Raw genomic sequence first — 23391 nt, 5'->3', positions numbered from 1 at the left:
TAAAGAAAGAACAACACTCAGAAAACAGGGGAATTCCAGACAGGAAACAACTAACCAGCTAACACCTCCCAACAAAGGATTCCCCCAGACAGGAAGCAGCCAGGCTTTGATGCTGCAAGGCTATTCAATGCTAATCAAGCTGGCCAATGGCAACATTCACGCTTTCTCCCACCCTGGACATCATTCCACAGATATATCAACCCCACTTGCCTGGTTTCCAACAGATCACACAACCTCTTAGAATTCCTGCCACAGATGTGGGCAAAACGTCAGGAGAGAATGTCATGCAGCCAGATCCCAGGGCTGAATTTCCAAGCCCTGAATCTGACTTCATAACATAAACATGCGAGCACCTGGCGGGAGAAGATAAAATGAGCCTGGGAACTCAGGGGTGAAAGTATAAACAATTATAATTGCTGTAGTGTGGGGGGGATAGAAACCTTGGTGGAAATGTGATCCAGAAGGTGGGGTTTGATGATGATATTTGCGTGTGATATTACGTTGCATCAGAAGTGATAAAATTAGATGTATGTAAACATTAGGTCATTCTCGACTTTTCCAAAGTCATGTATTCTTCAATAAAGATTGTGTTTGAGAGCAGCTGTCTTTGATCTGCGTTCAGACTGGTCCTTTGAAGTAAGCCTGACATTAAAGTCGAGAATCGGCTGCAGAAACCAGTTGGGGATCTGGAGGAAGTATGCCGGAGACCGTGGCCCTGCGGTTATCCATCCTGGAAACTAATTTATCCAGGCTATCGGAAACCGTGGAGAGATTGGTGCCATTATTGGAAGAGAATCTCCAGAAGGAGGCCAGCCGATATGGCGCCGAGAGAGAACCAAGCAAAGAAGGAGATTGGAGCCAGAGGGGCCAGCGGGCGTCAACGCAGAGCCCCGTGGCGGCAAGGGACGAGGGAGATGAGGAATACTGGCAGGAGCTGCAGTTCCGGGACAGAATGGCGCGAGAAGTGGAGCGTCAGCGAGCCCTGGGGACCCTGAGGCCGCCGTCTCCAACAGAGCTCCCAACCCCCAGAATGGGCGTCGGGGTGGAAAGGCCACTGGGGCCAGGGATCGGGTCCAGTGGATTCGCAGACGAAGGCGGAGAGGAGCGGGGGGTCCAGGAAGAGGAGGAGGATGTGCCGTACGACGAGGAAAGGCGAGATGAGGGGGCTACAGCTAGGCCAGTATGCGGATGGGCGGAAGAGCCGACAGCGGCGGCAGACTTCCAGGAGCCGCGCAGAATGACCACCGGAGTGGGGCGCGGCGTGTTCCAAGGAGCCGCCCGAGGAAACCTGATGCAACCCTTCCCCATGCCGCCCAGACAACATCAAAGGGCTGCAGAATGGGTGCCTAGAAGGGAAGATCTCAAACTAGAATACGGAGGGGAATCAGAGGAACTGAACTTTTTTCTAATTAGCATTAGAGGATACATGGAAGACAACGCACACACATTTCCCTCCGAAGCAAGCAGGGTTCGAGCCATCGGCAACACACTAAAGCGAGGAGCGGCCAGCTGGTATGTGCAATTGCATGCCAGACGCGACCCATGCCTGAGGTCGGTGCCCCGCTTCCTCGCCGCACTGGAGAACCGGTTCAGAGACCGGCTAGAGCAATTGAGGGCTCGAGACCAGCTGAAAGGAATAAAACAAAGGGACAAAACGGTGCCCGAGTACGCAGAGGAATTCCTCCACCTCGCGGAAAGGGTACCGGAGTGGTCTGAAGTAACCAAAGTGGAACTATTTAAAGAGGGACTACGCCCCGAGATTTTCAGCTGGGCCGCGCACAGAGACGACCCCGAGACGCTCCAGGGATGGATTCAACTAGCGGGGCGCGTCGAATCCACCCTGGCCCAAGTAAAGCGCTTCAGGAGCAGCAGCGGCCAGCAAAGACCGGTGGCGAGAGGTCGAGGAGAAACGAGGAAGCAAGAAAGACCCGGAGGGAGGCCGGGGATTCCCTCCAGAGGAGACGACAACAAACCTAAACCGGGATGCTTTGTATGTGGGAAGACGGGCCACCGAGCAGCGGAATGCTGGGCCCGGAAGGGGGAGCCGCCAAAAGCCCCAAAGCCCAAGCCAGCAACCGGGAGGCGTGCGGAGGAGGAGGTGCAGGCCCCAGAATCTTCGGAAAGATTGGTGAGTCGGGACAAACGCATGATAGTAGTACCAATTTGCCTCTCGGGGCTAGAAAATCGGGCCACCTGCAAGGCGTTTGTAGACTGCGGGTGTTCTAGGAACATTATAACCCCAGAATTAGCAGGAGCGCTGAAATGCCAGCAGATGGCACTTGACTCCCCAATTGCATTTTCGCAGCTAGATGGATCAGTCGCTGCTGGGGAAGTATCTACAAAGGAATTACGGGGAGTTCCATGCAAAATAGGCAAATGGGAAGGAAGAATATCCTTTGTGATAGCCCCTATTGCCACATACCATGTAATATTGGGGATACCATGGCTCGAACAAGCAAATCCTGAAGTAGATTGGAGAGGAAAAAGCTTAGCATTTAAAGAACAGCAGATGCAATGGGAGATAAGCAAAATTGCAGAAGAGGAGGACGAGGAAGACGAAGCAGGGGAAATAGACCCACAGCTATTGCCACCTGAATACAGAGACTTTGCGGATGTTTTCAATCAGAAAGAGGCCAGTAAATTGCCTCCCAAAAGAAATATAGAAGTAGGGATTGAAATAACCCCAGGAGCAGACTTACCAAAACCAAAAGTGTATCCCATGTCTGTGCAGGAGAAGGAGGAATTGAGAAAATACATTGATAAAAACCTGGCTCGAGGCTTCATTAAGCCATCTAATTCTCCTCTCGGGGCTCCAGTGTTATTTAGGAGAAAGAAAGACAATTCCCTAAGATTGTGCATTGATTATCGAAATTTAAACGCAATTACCAAGGACAATAAATACCCTATGCCCTTAGTCAAGGATTTAATTACCGTATTGAAGAAAGGGAGCATATTTACTAAACTGGATTTAATTGAAGCGTATCATAAATTAAGGATCAAACCGGAGGATACTTGGAAAACCGCATTTTCCTGCGCATTCGGCCATTTTGAATACGAAATTTTGCCTTTCGGGTTAAAAAATGGAAGCGGATGCTTTATGCAGCTTATAAATGAAATACTACACCCGTTATTGTACAGAGGGGTGTTCATATTCCTTGATGATATCTTGATCATTTCTGAAGATAAGGAAAAGCACGTAAAATTGGTCCGGGAAGTTTTGCAGAGACTAAGAGAAGCAAAGCTGTACGCAAAACTGTCCAAATGTGAATTTAATAAAACTCAAATTGACTTTCTGGGATATCGGATGTCTCCAGAAGGGTTAGCTATGGATCCAGCTAAAGTAGCAGATGTGAAAGAATGGGGAGTGCCTCAAACAAGGAGGCAATTACAATCATTTCTGGGATTTGCAAATTTTTACAGACCCTTCATAAAAGGCTTTGCACAAATAACCGCACCCCTTACAGAACTTTTAAAAACAAAAGGGAAAGGGGAGACAGCAAAAGTGAAAGCTCCCGGCGCCAAACTGAGTTGGACGCCAGAATGCCAAAAGGCATTCGAGACCTTAAAAGAATGCTTCACTGAAGGACCCATCCTAAAACACCCTGATATCAGGAGCCCTTTCATAATCCATTGCGATGCCTCAGACTGTGCATACGGGGCAGTGCTATTGCAAAAGGATCAAAATGGGAACTTAAAACCCTGTGGATATTTGTCACGGAAGTTCAGCGAAACTGAAAAAAGTTGGCCAATATGGGAAAAAGAGGCATTAGCCATATTAAAAGCCTTAGAATGCTGGCGACACTTCCTCGAAGGAAGCGGAATCCCATTCGAAATTTGGTCTGACCATAAGAATCTCCAGTATTTAAAGTCTCCTAGAAAGTTGTCCCCCAAACAAATCAGATGGGCGCAATACTTCAGCAGATTCGATTTCCAATTAAAGTTTTTTCAAGGGAAACAGAATGTCTTGGCAGATGCTCTTTCACGCATGCCTCAACACGAAGGCCTAACCACAGCAAAGGAGGGGACAATATTCTCTGACAAACAATGGGGCTTAGCTGTCAGGACAAGAGCACAAACCCAAAAGGAGGACACGGCTTTTGTCGAACTCGGCGGGGAAGATAACTGGGGGAATGAACTAAAACAGTCTTATAAAGGAGATCAATGGATCGCGTCCAACGCAGAAAAGGGGGACCAGAAGGGGGGATTTTGGTTTGTAAACAAGAAACTGTATATCCCAGCGATATTAAGGATTAAGATTCTGCATCGTTTTCACAACAACCAGAGCGCTGGTCATACAGGAATTACCAAAACAACAAAGGCAATAGCAAAACATTGTTGGTGGCCAGGAATGAGGAAGGACATAAAGAATCATGTTGTCCAATGTGATGATTGTGCCAGAAATAAATCGGGAGGAGGGAAGCCTATGGGATTGTTACAGACAGTAGCGGAACCTACCAGGCCTTGGGAATGTGTAGCTATGGACTTTGTGGGAGAACTGCCAGTCAGCAAAGGACATCGTTATATTTGGACAGTATTAGACCTGTTTTCTAAACAGGCCCACTTTATAGCACTGACGAAGCTACCATCGGCTGAGAAACTAGCTGAATTGTACATAAACCATATTTACAAATTACATGGATGTCCAAGTAGAGTAGTCAGTGACAGAGGAGTACAATTCACAGCAAAATTTTGGGAAAAATTCTTGGAAATGCTAGGAGCAGAAAGGAGTTTAAGTTCTGCTTTTCACCCCATGACAAACGGGGCGGTAGAACGTACTCAGCAAACGCTTGGGCAGTTCCTTCGAATATACTCTAACATGAGACAAAATGGACCCATAGAGTTATTGTTTGATTTGTTTCAGGACTATGGTGAAAGAAGAACCGAAGAGGAGGACGAAGAAAACGGGGGCGCCATGTCATGCAGCCAGATCCCAGGGCTGAATTTCCAAGCCCTGAATCTGACTTCATAACATAAACATGCGAGCACCTGGCGGGAGAAGATAAAATGAGCCTGGGAACTCAGGGGTGAAAGTATAAACAATTATAATTGCTGTAGTGTGGGGGGGATAGAAACCTTGGTGGAAATGTGATCCAGAAGGTGGGGTTTGATGATGATATTTGCGTGTGATATTACGTTGCATCAGAAGTGATAAAATTAGATGTATGTAAACATTAGGTCATTCTCGACTTTTCCAAAGTCATGTATTCTTCAATAAAGATTGTGTTTGAGAGCAGCTGTCTTTGATCTGCGTTCAGACTGGTCCTTTGAAGTAAGCCTGACAAGAGAATGCTTCTGGAACATGGCCAGACAGCCCGGAAAACTCACAGCAAGCCATTATTATTATTATTATTATTATTATTATTATTATTATTATTATTATTATTATTCCTTCCCACAAAGGACTGATCCCCATTCCAAACCATTATTATTATTATTCCTTCCAACAAAGGACTGATCTCCATTCCAAACCATTATTCTGATTATTATTATTATTATTATTATTATTATTATTATTATTATTATTATTATTCCTTCCCACAAAGGACTGATCCCCATTCCAAACCATTATTATTATTATTATTCCTTCCCACAAAGGACTGATCCCCATTCCAAACCATTATTATTATTATTATTATTATTATTATTATTATTATTATTATTATTCCTCCCCATAAAGGACTGATCCCCATTCCAAACCATCATCATCATCATCATTATTATTATTATTATTATTCCCTCCCACAAAGGAATGATCTCCATTCCAAACCATTATTATTATTATTATTATTATTATTATTATTATTATTATTATTCCTTCCCACAAAGGACTGATCTCCAATTCTGAACCATAATGAATTATTATTATTTTTAATTAATATTATTATTTTAAACAATACCATAGCGATAAATCAAAGCTTTAATTCACTCCAAAAGACCGGGGTTTTTTTTGGGTTTCCTTGCATACAATGGAGGTCCCTCCAGCTTACCATGGATATTTACTCCCAAGTTTGTATCCAGTTATTATTATTTACCAACATGGTTAAAAACGCATCAACATCAAACATTATACAAAATACATATTTCATATAGCAAAACATAAAGGTTAAAATACAGGAAGAGCAGGGCATGAGTTTAAAATGCATCGTTGTGAATCAGCAGAGGAATGACATTTGGCCACACTTAAACTGGGCGCGTCTACACCTGTGAATTAATGCAGTTTGGCGCCACTTGAAGGCCATGGAATCCCGGGACCTGTCACTTTGCAAAGTCTAGATAGCCCTCCCTACCAAAGAGCCCTCAGAAAACTACAAATTCCATGATTATGCCATTGCATGGAGCCCTGGAGGTTCAAGTGGGGTCATAATATGACACAGCAAACAAGATATTATTATTATTATTTTATTGTATGACACAGCAAACAAGATAGACATGCTGGATTTCATATCACAAAATCACAAGTTGAACACTTCCCAAGTGTCTAGCACTGTGTGATGGCCTTTTGCAGTTGGCAGATCGGAATTTTGTCAATGTCTATTGTTTCCAAATGCCGGCTGAGATCTTTTGGCACGGCACCCAGTGTGCCCATCACCACTGGGACCACCCGCACTGGTTTCTGCCAGAGTCTTTGAAGTTCCATCTTGAGGTCCTGAGAGCGGCTGAGTTTTTCCTGTTGTTTTTCGTCAATGCGACTGTCACCTGGGATGGCAACATCAATGATCCAAACCTTTTTCTTTTCCACAACTGTGATGTCTGGTGTGTTGTGTTCCAGAACTTTGTCAGTCTGGATTCGGAAGTCCCATAGTATCTTTGTGTGCTCATTCTCCAAGACTTTTGCAGGTTTGTGATCCCACCAGTTCAGTGCAGGGAGGTGGTACTTGAGGCAGAAGTTCCAATGGATCATTTGGGCCACATAGTTGTGCCTCTGTTTGTAGTCTGACTGTGCGGTTTTCTTACAGTAGCTGAGGATATGATCAGTGGTTTCATCGGTTTCCTTGCACAGTCTGCATTTTGGGTCATCAGCTGATTTTTCAATCTTGGACTGAATGGCCTTTGTTCTGATGGCTTGCTCCTGGGCTGCAAGGATCAGGCCTTCTGTCTCCTTCTTCAGGGTCCCATTTGTGAGCCAGAGCCAGGTCTTCTCCTTGTCAGCTTTTCCTTCAATTTTGTCAAGGAACTTTCCATGCAATGTTTTGCTGTGCCAGCTGTCAGCTCTAGTTTGTAGTGCAGTTTTCTTGTACTGATTTTTTGTCAGCTCTAGTTTGTAGTGCAGTTTTCTTGTACTGGTTTTTTGTCTGCTGTGCTTTGAGGAGTTTCTGATTTTGGACTTCAATCAAAGCAGGTTCTTCACTTTGCTTGACATCTTCTGCCAGGGCACGTTCTTCTTCTTTGACTGCTTGTTTGACTTGTTAGAGTCCTCTGCCCCCTGATCTTCTAGGCAGATATAGCCGGTCAACATCACTGCGAGGGTGCAGTGAGTGATGGATTGTCATGTGTTTTCTTGTTTTTCTGTCCAAATTGTCCAGTTCCGCCTGTGTCCAGTTTATGATGCCAGCAGTATATCTCATGACAGGTATGGCCCAGGTGTTTATGGCCTTGATGGTGTTGCCTCAATTGAGCTTGCTTTTGAGCATTTTTCTGACCCTTTGTGTGTATTCTTTACTGTTTATTATTATTATTATTATTATTATTATTATTATTATTTTCCACAAAGGACTGATTCCCAGCAACTTATTATTATTATTATTATTATTATTATTATTATTATTTTCCTACAAAGGACTGATTCCCAATTTTGAACCATTATAATAATAATAATAATAATAATTATTATTATTATTATTATTATTATTATTCCTTGACAAAATTGAAGGAAAAGCTGACAAGGAGAAGACCTGGCTCTGGCTCACGAATGGGACCCTGAAGAAGGAGACAGAAGGCCTGATCCTTGCAGCCCAGGAGCAAGACATCAGGACAAAGGCCATTAAGGCCAAGATTGAAAAATCAGCTGATGACCCAAAATGCAGACTGTGCAAGGAAGCTGACGAAACCATTGATCATCTCCTCAGCTGCTGTAAGAAAACTGCACAGACAGACTACAAACAGAGGCACAACTGTGTGGCCCAAATGATCCATTGGAACTTATGCATCAAGTACCACCTCCCAGCAGCAAAGAACTGGTGGGATCACAAACCTGCAAAAGTATTGGAAAACGAGCACGCAAAGATACTGTGGGACTTCCGAATCCAGACTAACAAAGTTCTGGAACACAACACACCAGACATCACAGTTGTGGAAAAGAACAAGGTTTGGATCATTGATGTCGCCATCCCAGGTGACAGTCGCATTGATGAAAAACAACAGGAAAAACTCAGCCGCTCTCAGGACCTCAATATTGAACTGCAAAGACTCTGGCAGAAACCAGTGCAGGTGGTCCCGGTGGTGATGGGCACACTGGGTGCCGTGCCAAAAGATCTCAGCCGGCATTTGGAAACAATAGACATTGACAAAATCACCATCTGCCAACTGCAAAAGGCCACCCTGCTGGGATCTGCGCGCATCATCCGAAAATACATCACACAGTCCTAGACACTTGGGAAATGTTCGACTTGTGGTTTTGTGACAAGCATGTCTATCTTGTTTGCTGTGTCATACAACATCGTTGTGTCAATAATAATAATAATAATGACTCCTTCCAACTTTCAGATTCATCTCCTCCGGCGCATACTTTCGGCTGCATATTTCTGCTTCGAGTTGGAAAACACAGCTTTTAAAAATATGCCAAGAATGCCCCGGAAAAAAAAAGAGAGAAGAACTTCTGCGAGGACGTCTACACTGTCCAATGGATGCGGTTTGGTGCCACTTGGACCGCCACGGCGATGAGTTGTAGTTTGAAATAGTTTTCAATCTAAGGCTCCCTTACTGGAAGGGAATCCTAGAGGTCATCTAGTCCAACCCATTTCAGCCAGACAGGAAGGCACAGTCAAAGCTCTCCCGACAGATGGCCATCCCACTATCATCCCATGGGTTGAGTCTCATTCTCATTTTGAAGCATGGATGGCTATCTGTCGGGAGGGATCACACGAGGTAACAAAATTGGTAAAAAAAATAATTCCATTCCTGGTTTGAAAGTGTCAAAGTAAGATGGATCTGGACCAAACTTGACATGTAGACCCGATATGCCCAAATTTGAATACTGGTGGGTTTTGAAGGTAATTGGCCTGAAGATTTTGGAGTGGTGGGTACTGGGATGTATAGTTCACCTACAATCAAAGTGCACTCTGAACTCCAACAAAGATGGAATTGGACCCAACTTGGCACACAGAGGCCCCATGACCAGCAAAAAATACGGGAGGTTTTTGGGGGAAATTCACCTTGATTTGGGGGAGTTGTAGTTCACCTACATCCAGAGAGCACAGTGAACCCAAACAGCGATGGGTCTGGACCAAACCTGGCACACAGATCTGATATGCCGAAATTTGATTACTGGAGGGGTTTGGAAGGGTGTGGAATTGACCTTCCTTTCTGGGAGTTGTAGTTCACCCACAAACAGGGAAACTGTGACCTCCACCGATGATGGACCGGGACCCAAACTTGGCACACAGAATCCCCAGGACTCACTCAACCTACTGGAGGAGTTTGAGGAGACTGACTCATCAGAGTGGGAGTTGTAGTTCACCCTACTGCCAGCGAGCACATTGAACCCCAACAATGCTGCATCCAGAGCAAACTTGCCCAATATAACAAACTTTAAGTACTGATGGAGTTTCTGGGGATTAACCTGGCATGGTGTGAGTTGTAGTTCATCCAAAACTTTATGCATTTTGGACAATTAAATTGACTTTTTCAAATACCCCAAGTACTCAAGATAGTATAGTGATGATAATGATGATGATGATGATATAACAACAACAACAACAACAACAACAACAACAACAACAACAACAACAACAGGATGACCTGAAGCTGTATGGGAAAACGAAACTGAAATCCAGTCTCTGACAAACACTGTCCGAACTTTTAGCACTGATATCAGCATGGAGTTTGGCTTGGACAAATGTTCGACAGTGGCATTGAAGAAGGGAAAAATCATGGAAAGTGAGGGCATAAATATGCCCAATGGCCAAACAATAAAGTGTCACCAGCCAGAGGCCTATAAATATCTGGGCATATTACAGCTGGACAACATCAAGCATGAACATGTGAAGACTGTGGTCAGCAAAGAATACACACAAAGGGTCAGAAAAATCCTCAAAAGCAAGCTCAATGGAGGCAACACCATCAAGGCCATAAACACCTGGGCCATACCTGTCATAAGATATACTGCTGGCATCATAAACTGGACACAGGTGGAACTGGACAATTTGGACAGAAAAACAAGAAAACTCATGACCATTCATCATTCCCTGCACCCTCGCAGTGATGTTGACCGGCTATATCTGCCTAGAAGATCAGGGGGCAGAGGACTCTTAAAAGTCAAACAAGCAGTCAAAGAAGAAGAACATGCCCTGGCAGAATATGGAAAGCAAAGTGAAGAACCTGCTTTGATTGAAGTCAAAAATCAGAAACTCCTCAAAGCACAGCAGACAAAAAACCAGTACAAGAAAACTGCACTACAAACTAGAGCTGACAGCTGGCACAACAAAACATTGCATGGAAAGTTCCTTGACAAATTGAAGGAAAAGCTGATAAAGAGAAGACCTGGCTCTGGCTCACGAATGGGACCCTGAAGAAGGAGACAGAAGGCCTGATCCTTGCAGCCCAGGAGCAAGACATCAGGACAAAGGCAATTAAGGCCAAGATCGAAAAATCAGCTGATGACCCAAGTTGCAGACTGTGCAAGGAAACTGACGAAACCATGGATCATATCCTCAGCTGCTGTAAGAAAATTGCACAGACAGACTACAAACAGAGGCACAACTACGTGGCCCAAATGATTCATTGAAACTTATGCCTCAAGTCCCACCTCCCAGCAGTAAAGAACTGGTGGGATCACAAACCTGCAAAAGTTTTGGAAAATGAGCACGCAAAGATACTGTGGGACTTCCGGATCCAGACTGACAAAGTTCTGGAACACAACACACCAGACATCACAGTTGTGGAAAAGAAAAAGGTTTGGATCATTGATGTTGCCATCCCAGGTGACAGTCGCATTGACGAAAAACAACAGGAAAAACTCAGCCGCTATCAGGACCTCAAGATTGAACTGCAAAGACTCTGGCAGAAACCAGTGCAGGTGGTCCCGGTGGTGATGGGCACATTGGTGCCGTGCCAAAAGATCTCAGCTGGCATTTGGAAACAATAGACATTGACAAAATTACGATCTGCCAACTGCAAAAGGCCACCCTGCTGGGATCTGCACGCATCATCTGAAAATACATCACACAGTCCTAGACACTTGGGAAGTATTTGATTTGTGATATTGTGATACGAAATCCAGCTTATCTATCTTGTTTGCTGTGTCATAATAATAATAATAATAATAATAATAATAATAAAGTGTTCGACTTGTGATATTGTGATACAAAATCCAGCATATCTATCTTGTTTGCTGTGTCATAATAATAATAATAATAATAATAATAATAATAATAATAATAATAATAAATACATCACACAGTCCTAGACACTTGGGAAGTGTTTGACTTGTGATATTGTGATACGAAATCCAGCATATCTATCTTGTTTGCTGTGTCATAATAATAATAATAATAATAATAATAATAATAAAGTGTTTGACTTGATATTGTGATACGAAATCCAGCATATCTATCTTGTTTGCTGTATCATAATAATAATAATAATAATAATAATAATAATAATAATAATAATGTGTTTGACTTGTGATATTATGATACGAAATCCAGCATATTTATCTTGTTTGCTGTGTCATAATAATAATAATAATAATAATAATAATAATAATAATAATAATAAATACATCACACTTGGGAAGTGTTTGACTTGTGATATTGTGATACGAAATCCAGCATATCTATCTTGTTTGCTGTGTCATACAATAAAATAATAATAATAATAATAATAATAATAATAATAATAATAATAATAATAATAAATACATCACACAGTCCTAGACACTTGGGAAGTATTTGATTTGTGATATTGTGATACGAAATCCAGCATATCTATCTTGTTTGCTGTGTCATAATAAAAAAAGTAATAATAATAACAACAACAACAACGTTTGAATCTTTCCAAACTCTTCTGAGTCGGAAACCAGGCCATAAGGAGAAAGCATTAGGGAACGAAATGCTTCAGCCAAGCGAAGGGTTTCCTAGCTACGGGATGCAACACAAAAGTCAAGCCACGGTGGGACTTTGCCAACTTGCTGCTTTAGAATAAAAAAAGAAAGGAATTTTGTTTGAAAAGTTGGTGAATCATTAATAGGAGCCTTGCCCGTCTCCTTTGCCGCCGGCCGAGGACAGAACGTCCCATGGAAAAATAAAAAAACACCCACCGCTTTTTTCTAAAATTATCGCCACCGCCTTGGAAAAGAAAAAAAAAGAGATGTACGGTTCGAAACAAGCCGCTCAGTGAGGGAAGGAGACCCAAACGCATCTCTAGGAAACTTTGCGTCCTAACATCCAGCTCAAAGTAATAAACAATGCAAATGCAATTCCTTTTTCGGGCCGCGTTGTTGTTCTCCAGATGTGCTTGACCTATTTTATAATGAAAGCAGATGGGCAGGAAGATGGGCTCGGCTGTCTGGTCCCGTGTGCAAATTCATCATCGTGTCTCCCTCCCAGTCATGCATTTTTCATAGGATTTTCTTCCACTTCGTTTACCCTATAACAGTGATGGCCAACCTATGACACGCGTGTCAGCACTGACACGCCTGGCCATTTTTGCTGACACGCTGCCGCATGCAGATTGATTGGATGACTATGTCTTTTGTGGCCAAATTTGGTATGATTTCATCCAGTGGTTTTGTTGTTTACTCCATGGGAATTATGCACATTACATTTATATATATATACATATATATATATATATATACAGTAGAGTCTCACTTATCCAAGCTAAACGGGCCGGCAGAAGCTTGGATAAGCGAATATCTTGGATAATAAGGAGGGATTAAGGAAAAGCCTATTAAACATCAAATTAGCTTATGATTTTACAAATTAAGCACCAAAACATCATGTTATACAACACATTTGACAGATAAAGTAGTTCAATACGCAGTAATGTTATGTTGTAATTACTGTATTTACGAATTTAGCACTAAAATATCACGATGTATTGAAAACATTAACTACAAAAATGGCTTGGATTATCCAGAAGCTTGGATAAGTGAGGCTTGGATAAGTGAGACTCTACTGTGTGTGTGTGTGTATATATATATATATATATATATATATATATATATATATATATATATATATATTAGCTGTGCCCAGCCACGCGTTGCTGTAGCGAAGTATGGTGGTATGGGAAATAAACTATTGAGGAATTGGTGGTAGTTAAGGTAAACGGTAAAGGTGTGGAGTCCATATAATCCAGTTAAAGCAGATAATATAAGATTATAAATGGGTTATATAGCTGTGTGGAAGGGCCTTGAGTCTACACTGCCATATAATCCAGTTAAAATCCGATAATTTGTATTTTATAGGTAGTGTGGAAGAGGCCTAAGTGAGGCCTAACTCTGCCTGTGCCCTGGGCTGAGAGGGTTGCTAGGAGACCAAGTGGGCGGAGCTTAGCCTTCTAACTGGCAGCAATTGGATAAAAACAATTATTCCTCTCCCTCTAATTAGGACTTTATTTTTCTTTTCTTTTTGTTGTATAAACCTAGAGGCGTGGATGATGGGTTGTGTTGTCAATTTTTGAGGTTGTGGGGTGTTTAGTTTTGTTGTTTTGGCGGTCGCCAGGATTCCATCACTCTTTTATATATATAGATATATAGATATATTCTATTATTATTCTATTATTATTGTAGTATATTATCATATTATTACTATTATATTATTCATTATTCATGACTACATTGAAACTACAGTAGAGAGAAATCAGCGTGGAAATTGCAAGAGGTACCATAGATTGTTGTACATGGAAATAATGGTAGTAAATAGTTTTTGATTTATTGAATACAGTTATATATTACAATTATATATTTTTGTTATTTAAACTATACATATTGCGAAATTATGTTTTTCTTCCCTCAAAGTGACATACTACCCAAGTCATGCTAGGTTTTTTGGTGAATTTTGACCCACCAAGCGCAAAAGGTTGCCCATCATTGCCCTATAATAAAGGAGGCTAGGGTTTCCACAAAATGCAGGGATTCCCATGGCCTTCCTCTGAGGCTCAGAGAGTGTGACCCAACCAAGGTCACCCAATGGAGTTTTATGGCTCGATAGTGATCCAAATCTGGATTTCACACTACCAATTTCGAAAAGATCCCCATCAAGGTTTGGCACCGTTGCCTTCCCCTGAGGCTGAGAGAGTGTGACCCAGTTCCCAAAGGCCAACCAAGGTTTCAAACCCTACTATATTGGAATCCCAGTGTTCAAACCAGTATACCATGCCGGCTCTCAAACTGGGGAGACTGCTTCCTTAACCAAGTTAAGATCATGGTGCATGATCTATTATTATTGTTATTGTTATTATATTGCATTGTCCATAGATACCTCCAAGGTCATGTGGCCACAGGCATGACTGCATGGAGCGCCGTTACCTTCCCGCCAGAGCAGTACCTATTGATCTACTCACATTTGCATGTTTTCGAACTGCTAGGTTGGCAGAAGCTGGGGCTAACAGCGGGAGCTCACCCTTCTCCCCAGATTCAAAGCACCAACTTTTTGGTCAGCAGCTCAGCCGTTTATCTCGCTGCACCATCGTGGGTTCATTGTTGGAGGCAAGTATGAATGCTGCAATTAGGGAAAATGATTAGCATGTAATGGCCAAATGGGCGGAGCTTAGCCTTCTTACTGGAAGCAATTGGATAAAAACAATTATTCCTCTCCCTCTAATTAGGACTTTATTTTTCTTTTCTTTTTGTTGTATCAACCTGGAGGCGTGGATGATGGCTTGTGTTGTCAATTTTCGAGGTTGTGGGGTGTTTAGTTTTGTTGTTTTGTCGATCGCCGGGTTATATATATAGATATTATATTATACAACTAGCTGTGCCCAGCCACGCGTTGCTGTCACAAAGTGGTGGTGGTATTGGTTAAAAGTTGTTGTGGAATTTTTATTTGATGTTATTTGTATTTTTTTAAATTAATTCTATTGTAACTTATCTTTTTTATTTATTATATTTTATTATTTTATTGTATTATTTTTGTAGTGTTTTAAATTATTTTTATTGTATTATTTGTATTTATTTTATTTTTTATTCTTTTATTAACACTGGGCTGAGTGGGTTGCTAGGAGACCAAGTGGGCGGAGCTTAGCCTTCTAAGTGGCAGCAATTGGATAAAAACAATTATTCCTTTCCCTCTAAGTAGGACTTTATTTTTCTTTTCTTTTTGTTGTATCAACCTAGAGGCATGGATGATGGGTTGTGTTGTCAAATTTCGAGGTTGGGGGGCCTGTAGTTTTGTTGTTTTGTGGGTCGCCATGATGCCATCACTCATTTATATATAGAGATTGTTGTTGTTATTATTCTATTGTTATATTATATTACCGTTGTTATTGTTGTATTGTTATTGTCATATTATTATATTATAATTAAATTATATTATTATCATTGAAATTAATATTATTGTTGTTATGGTTACCCTTCTCACAGTGGTAGCAAAAACAGATTGCAAGAGATTCAATCCAGATCTACAGAAAGCAACTGAGACCCTCTGTTAATGAGCCACCCTTCCCAGATGCATCTACACTACAGAATGAATGCAGTTTGACATCACTTTAAACTGCCACAGCTCAATGCTGTGGAATCCTGGGAGCTGCAGCTTGACAAGGTCCTTAGCCATAGCCTTGGCAATTCAAGTGGGGCCAAAATGCATTCATCTCACAGTGTAGGTCAGTGGTTCCCAACCTTTTTTTGACTAGGGACCACTCTCCAACATGAGAACCAAAAAGGTTACAAATCCTTATTTGGTGAACATTAGATTCGGTTTGGTTATTTGGGGTGCCGATTCAGATATTGGATAAACCACATCAGCTCTAGTTTCTGATACAGAACATATGCCATTCAGTCATCGCCACAGAAAACCATCTATATATATAAAAGAGTGATGGCATCATGGCAGCGGACAAAACAACAAAAGTAAACACCCCACAACCTCAAAAATTGACAGCACAACCCCTCATCCATGCCTCTAGGTTGATACAACAAAAAGAAAAGAAAAATAAAGTCCTAATTAGAGGGAGAGGATAAATTGTTTTTATCCAATTGCTGCCAGTTAGAAGGTTAAGCTCCGCCCACTTGGTCTCCTAGCAACCCACTCAGCCCAGGGGACCCTTTACTTTAACTACCACCAATTCCTCAATACTTTATTTCCCATACCATCATACTTCGCCACAGCAACGCGTGGCCGGGCACAGCTAGTCTATATATATAAAAGGGTAATGAAATTTCGGCCTAGGACAAAACAACAAAACTACACATCGCAGAAACACTAAACTTGGCAGCACAACCCCTCATCCATGCCTCTATGTTCATACAACAAAAAGAAAAGAAAAATAATGTCCTAATTAGAGGGAGAGGAATAATTGTTTTTATCCAATTGCTGCCAGTTAGAAGGCTAAGCTCTGCCCACTTGGCAACCCACTCAGCCCAGGGGACAGGCAGAGTTAGGCCTCACTTAGGCCTCTTCCACACTACCTATAAAATACAGATTATCTGATTTTAACTGGATTATATGGTAGTGTAGATTCAAGGTTCTTCCACACAGCTATGTCAGGGGAAAACTTTTAACCTTTACCTTAACTACCACGAATTCCTCAATACAGTAGAGTCTCACTTATCCAACATAAACGGGCCAGCAGAATGTTGGGTAAGCGAATATGTTGGATAATAAGGAGGGATTAAGGAAAATCCTATTAAACATCAAATTAGGTTATGATTTTACAAATTAAGCACCAAACATCATTTTATACAACAAATTTGACAGAAAAAATAGTTCAATACGTAGTAATACTATGTAGTAATTACTGTATTTACGAATTTAGCACCAAAATATCACGATGTATTGAAAACATTGACTCCAAAAATGCATTGGATAATCCAGAACGTTGTATAAGTGAGACTCTACTGTACTTTCCCATACCACCATACTTCGCCATAGCAATGTGTGGCCGGGCACAGCTAGTATATAATAATCTATATGTGGTCTAGCCAATGCAAATTTCTGTATCAGCACCCCAAATAACCCCAGGGACTGGCCTAAAAACAAAGACAACAAGAAAAAAAATTTTTTGGTTCGGTTGTGTTATTGTCTGTAGTAGTAACGTTGCAGACCGAAAGGTCGCAGGTTGAAATCCCAGGAGCGGAGTGAGCGCCCGCTGTTAGCCCCAGCTCCTGCCAACCTAGCAGTTCGAAAACATGCAAATGTGAGTAGATCAATAGGTACTGCTCCAGCAGGAAGGTACTGGCATTCCATGCAGTCATGCCTATGGCCACATGACCTTGGAGGTGTCTACAGACAACGCCGGCTCTTCGGCTTAGAAATGGAGATGAGCACCAACCCCCAGAGTCAGACATGACTGGACTTTACATCAGAGGAAAACCTTTACCTTTACTTTTAGTAACATTGAGGCTGTGGACCATATTTTAGACCAAGGACCACTGGTGTTCCACAGACCACAGGTTGGGAACCACTGTTCTACACTGTAGAATGAATGCAGTTTGACATCACTTTAAACTCACAACCTCTGAGGATGCCTGCCACAGATGTGGGCGAAATGTCAGGAGAGAATGCTTCTGGGACATGGCCATACAGCCTTGAAAACTCACAATAACCCATCATTTTGAACTGCCCTAGCTCAATGCTGTGGGAGTTGTAACTTGACAAGGTCCTAGCCATAGTCAAGTGGAGCCAAACTGCATTCATTCCACAGTATAGATACAGTAGAGTCTCACTTATCCAACACTCGCTTATCCAACGTTCTGGATTATCCAACGCATTTTTGTAGTCAATGTTTTCAATACATTGTGATATTTTGGTGCAAAATTCGTAAATACAGTAATTACTACGTAGCATTACTGCATATTGAACTACTTTTTTCTGCCAGATTTGTTGTATAACATGATGTTTTGGTGCTTCATTTGTAAAATCATAACTTAATTTTATGTTTAATAGGATTCTCCTTAATGCCTCCTTATTATCCAACATATTCGCTTATCCAACATTCTGCCGGCCCGTTTATATTGGATAAGTGACTCTATTGTACTTGAGTATGAGCCGGCCCAAATATAAGCCGGTCAGGACCCTCACTCGAGTATAAGCTGAGGGGGGGCTTTTTCAGCCCTAAAAAAGGGCTGAAAAACCCGGCTTATACTCGAGTATATACGGTTATTTTTCCCCCCAAGAACTGTCCATTCTTCTGTCTTTTTGCCTTTTTGTAACCCATAGAAATGGGGAACCCCAAAAATGAAGGGAAATAATAATAATAATAATAATAATAATAATAATAATAATAATAATAATAATATCCAGCATATCTATCTTGTTTGCTGTCATAAAATAATAATAATAACAATAACAATAACAATAATAATAATAATAATAATAATAATAATAATAATAATTTAAATGTTGCAGCCAGGCTTTGAAGCTGCAAGGCTATTCAATGCCAATCAAGGTGCCCAACTGCAACATTCACCCTTGTTCCAACAGACAAGAACTCTTTCTGCCACCCTGGACATCATTCCATAGATACAGTAGAGTCTCACTTATCCAACACTCGCTTATCCAACGTTCTGGATTATCCAACGCATTTTTGTAGTCAATGTTTTCAATACATCGTGATATTTTGGTGCTAAATTCGTAAATACAGTAATTAGTACGTAGCATTACTGCGTATTGAACTACTTTTTCTGCGAGATTTGTTGTCTAACATGATGTTTTGGTGCTTCATTTGTAAAATCATAACTTAATTTTATGTTGAATAGGCTTCTCCTTAATTCCTCCTTATTATGCAACGTATTCACTTATCCAACGTTCTGCCGGCCTGTTTATGTTGGATAAGATCCTTGTTTTACTCTCCTGCTTTTAATATTTTATGCTATATGTTGATTACTATGATGGTTTTATTGATATTGATGTTTTATTGTTGGAATAATTGTTTTATCATTTTATTGTTGTATGTTTTCGGGCTTGGTCCCCATGTAAGCCGCTCCGAGTCCCCATTGAGGAGATGGGGCGGGGTATAAAAATAAAGTTATTATTATTATTATTATTATTATTATTATTATTATTATAAGTGAGACTCTACTGTACTCCAAAAGTTGCCCAAACTTGGCTGTTTGGAGACCTATTTTCCCCCCAAGAAGTGTCCCTTCTGTCTCCTTTTTGTGACCCATAGAAATGCGGGAATTGGAGGAAACAATACCCTGAAAAATAAGGGAAATGTTGCAGCCAGGCTTTGAAGCTGCAAGGCTATTCAATGCTAATCAAGTGGGCCATTTGCAACATTTTCACATGACTCCAACAGACTTCCACCCACAGAGATATAAACACGACTTGCCTCGTTTCCAGCAGACCTCACAACCTCTGAGGATGCCTGCCACAGATGTGGGCGAAACGTCAGGAGAGAATGCTTCTGGAAAATTTCAAGATATAAACCACCCAAAATTCTTCCCAGAACTTACCCCAGGCTCTTGGCAAGGCTGCTTGATCTTGAAGGAGTGTTTGGAGATGGAAAGCATGTTGCCTTGAGGCGCCCCATAAAAATAAAGAGGGAGAGAAAGGAGGGATGGGAGAAAAGGAGGAGAAGGAGAAAGAACAGAAGGGAGAAGGGCTTGGGAAGAGGAGGGAGACAGGGAGGAAGGAGGAAATCCCAGGGAAAGAAGGCTTTTCTGGGGAGGCTTTGTTTTGGTGGAAGGAGAGCCAAGAAAGGGAAAGAGAAAGGCTTGGGAAAGAGGGAAGGAGAAAGAGGAGGAGAAGGAGGAGGAGAAAGAGGGGAAGAGGAGGAGGAAGAGGGAGGGGAGGAAAGGAGGAAGGGCGAGAGGGGATGGATGGAGGGGAAAGGAAGGCAAGGAAGGAAGGAAGGAAGGAAGGAAGGAAGGAAGGGAAAGAGAGAAGGAAGAGCGGAAAGGGAAAGAGAAGGAAGGAGGAGAGAGAACAAGAGGAAAAGGAAAGGAGAGGAAGGAAAGTGGAGAGGAAGGGAGGAAAGGAAGGAAGGAAGGAAAAACGAAAGAATGGAAGGAAAGAGGAAAGGAAAGAAGGAAGAAGGGAAGGAAGGAAGGAAGAAGAGGAGGAAGGAAGGAAGGAGAGAGAAAAGGAAGGAAGGAGGGAAGAAAGGAAAGAAAAAGGAAGGAAGGAAGGGGAAAGAGAGAAGGAGGAAGGATACAGAGGAAGGAGGAGAGAGAACAAGAGGAGGAGAGAGGAAAGAAGAAGAAGGAAAGTGGAGAGGAAGGGAGGAAAGGAAGGAGAGAGAAAAGGAAGGAAGGAAGGAAGGAAGGAGGGAAGAAAGGAAATAAAAAGGAAGGAAGGAGGGAAGAAAGGAAAGAAGGAAAGAAAGAAGAAAAGAAGAAAGAATGGAAGGAAAAAGGAAGGAAGAAGGGAAGGGAAGAAGGGAAGGGAAGAAGGAAGGAAGGAAAGGAGGAATGAAGGAAGAAGAGAAGGAAGAAAGGAAGAAGGGGAGGAAGGAAGGGAGAAGAGAAGGAAAGAAGGAAGAAAAGAAGAAAGAATGGAAGGAAGGAAGAAGGGAAGGGAAGAAGGAAGGAGGGAAGAAAGAAAGTAGGAAGGGAGGGAAGGAAGGAAGGAAAAAAGGAAGAAAAGAAGGAAGGAAGGAAGAATGGAAGGAAGAAAGGAAAGAAGAAAGAAAAGGAGAAAGAAGTGATCGGAAAAGGAAGGAAGAAGGGAAGGGAAGAAGGAAAGAAGGAGGGAGGAATGAAGGAAGAAGGGAAGGAAAAAGGAAGGAAGGGAAGAAGAAAGAAGGGAAGGAAGAAGGAAAGAAGAAGGGAAGAAGGAAGGAGGGAAGGAAGAAGGAAAGAAGAAGGGAAGAAGGAAGGAGGGAAGAAAGGAAGGAAGGAAAGAAAGAAGGAGGAATGAAGGAAGAAGGGGAGGAAGGAGAGAAGGAAGAAGGGAAGAATGGAAGAAAAGAAGGAAAAATGAAGGAGGGAAGAAAGGAAGGAAAGAAGGAAGGAGGACAGGAAGGAACAGAGAAAGGAAAGAAGGAAGGAAGGAACCAATGAAGGAGGGAAGAAAGGAAGGGGAAAAGCAAGGAAGGAGGCAAATGCTCAATTGGGGGAAGGCTAGAAAGAAGAAGGTGAAGGGCGAAGGAGTGGGAGAAGGAAGGAAAGTGAAGAAGGAGAAGGAAGGAAGGAAGGAAGGAAGGAGGGATAGGTTGAGCAAGGGGGAAAGCGAGGAAGGAGAGCGGGAGTGGGAGAGCTGCAATGCGCTTTGGAGCTTCTCTCTCTCTCGGTTCTTGCCTTTCTTTTTCTCTCTCTCTTTCTTTCTTTCTAGAGCTGCAGAGAAAGGGACGGAGGCCTCTGCAGGAGAGCGTGCTGCCTCAGGCGGCAAAGCCCAAGGAGACGTCGCCGGGCTCACGTGGCCCGGATTTAAAGGGGACGTCCCCACAAAGCAAGGCCCCTGGAAAGAGGAAACCGGGGTTTCTGTTTTGGTTCCTTTGCAGCCTCTCTTTCCCCGGCTCCTCCACAAGATGCATTGGGATCGCTCTTGTTTTGGGACTACAACTCCCAGCATCCCCCAGCCAGTGATTGGATTGTAAGTCCCATCGTCCTGCATGGCCCAAAGCGAGGGATTCTGGGAGTTGCAGGCCACATCATCACACCAATAATATTAATATAATAATAATCTCAACAACAACAAATTATGTTTTAATATTAATATATTCCTATATTAATAATCATATCAATATTAACACATTATATTATTATATTATTAATATATATATATAATCATAGAATCACAATAATTACAATAATAATTATAATATTAATCACATTATTATTATATTATTAATTATTATTAATTACTAACTATATATATATGTATAATCACATCAGTAATAATACATTGTATTAATATATTTATAATGACATACAGTAGAGTCTCACTTATTCAACATAAACGGGCCAGCAGAATGTTGGATAAGCGAATATGTTGGATAACAAGGAGAGATTAAGGAGAAACCTATTAAACATCAAATTAGGTTATGATTTTACAAATTAAGCACCAAAACATCATGTTAGACAACAAATTTGGCAGAAAAAGTAGTTCAATACACTGTAATGCTATTTAGTAATTACTGTATTTATGAATTTAGCACCAAAATATCATGATATATTGAAAACATTAACTACAAAAATGCGTTGGATAATCCAGAATGTTGGATGAGTGAGTGTTGGATAAGTGAGACTCTACTGTATGTTTATATATTACTATATTAATATTCACATCAATAATAATACATTATATTATGATATTATTAATAATATATATGTAGAATCATAGAATAATTACAATAATAATTATAATATTAATCACAATAATCGTATTATTATATTATTAATTATTATTAATTATAAATAATACATATATGTATAATCACATCAATAACAATACATTGCATTATTATATTATTAATTATATATACAGTAGAGTCTCACTTATCCAACATAAACGGGCCGGCAGAATGTTGGATAAGCGAATATGTTGGATAATAAGGAGAGATTAAGGAAAAGCCTATTAAACATCAAATTAGGTTATGATTTTACAAATGAAGCACCAAAACATCATGTTAGACAACAAATTTTGCAGAAAAAGTAGTTCAATATGTAATAATGCTATGTAGTAATTACTGTATTTATGAATTTAGCACCAAAATATCACGATATATTGAAAACATTGACTACAAAAATGCGTTGGATAATCCAGAATGTTGGATAAGCGAGTGTTGGATAAGTGAGACTCTACTGTATTAATATAATAATAATCTCAACAACAACAAATTATGTTTATATATTACGATATTAATATTCACATCAATAATAATACATTATATTATGATATTATTAATAATATATATGTAGAATCATAGAATAATTGCAATAATAATTATAATATTAATCACAATAATCGTATTATTATATTATTAATTATTATTAATTATAAATAATACATATATGTATAATCACATCAATAACAATACATTGCATTATTACATTATTAATTATATATATGTATAATCACATCATTAATAATACATTGTATCATATTAATAATATTTATATGTATAACC

General features: G+C 40.9%; 2 protein-coding genes across 3 annotated transcripts in view; one reads left to right on the top strand and one right to left on the bottom strand.

Moving 5' to 3' along the window:
• mtmr11 (myotubularin related protein 11) overlaps positions 1–21748 on the bottom strand; it is a 65642-nt gene extending 43894 nt beyond the window's left edge. The window contains exon 1 of one of the 2 annotated variants that reach the window (XM_062964734.1): positions 19775–21748. In XM_062964734.1, the coding sequence (XP_062820804.1) occupies positions 19775–19831 (57 nt within the window). In that variant the 5' untranslated portion in view covers positions 19832–21748. The remainder of the gene's footprint in view (positions 1–19774) is intronic. The other variant, XM_062964733.1, reaches the window with a different exon arrangement.
• Positions 284–5239, top strand: LOC134294260 (uncharacterized). The gene is made up of 2 exons (XM_062964735.1): positions 284–2128; positions 4862–5239. Exons 1-2 carry the CDS (start codon positions 698–700, stop codon positions 4967–4969), a joined length of 1539 nt encoding a protein of 512 aa, XP_062820805.1. The 5' UTR covers positions 284–697; the 3' UTR covers positions 4970–5239.
• Positions 21749–23391: the final 1643 nt, after the last annotated feature.

Source organism: Anolis carolinensis, unplaced genomic scaffold (genome assembly GCF_035594765.1).
Source record: "Anolis carolinensis isolate JA03-04 unplaced genomic scaffold, rAnoCar3.1.pri scaffold_14, whole genome shotgun sequence".
Classification (NCBI taxonomy): domain Eukaryota; kingdom Metazoa; phylum Chordata; class Lepidosauria; order Squamata; family Dactyloidae; genus Anolis; species Anolis carolinensis.
Note: the sequence above shows the minus strand (reverse complement) of the source record. Positions and strands in the feature narration are given on the sequence as shown.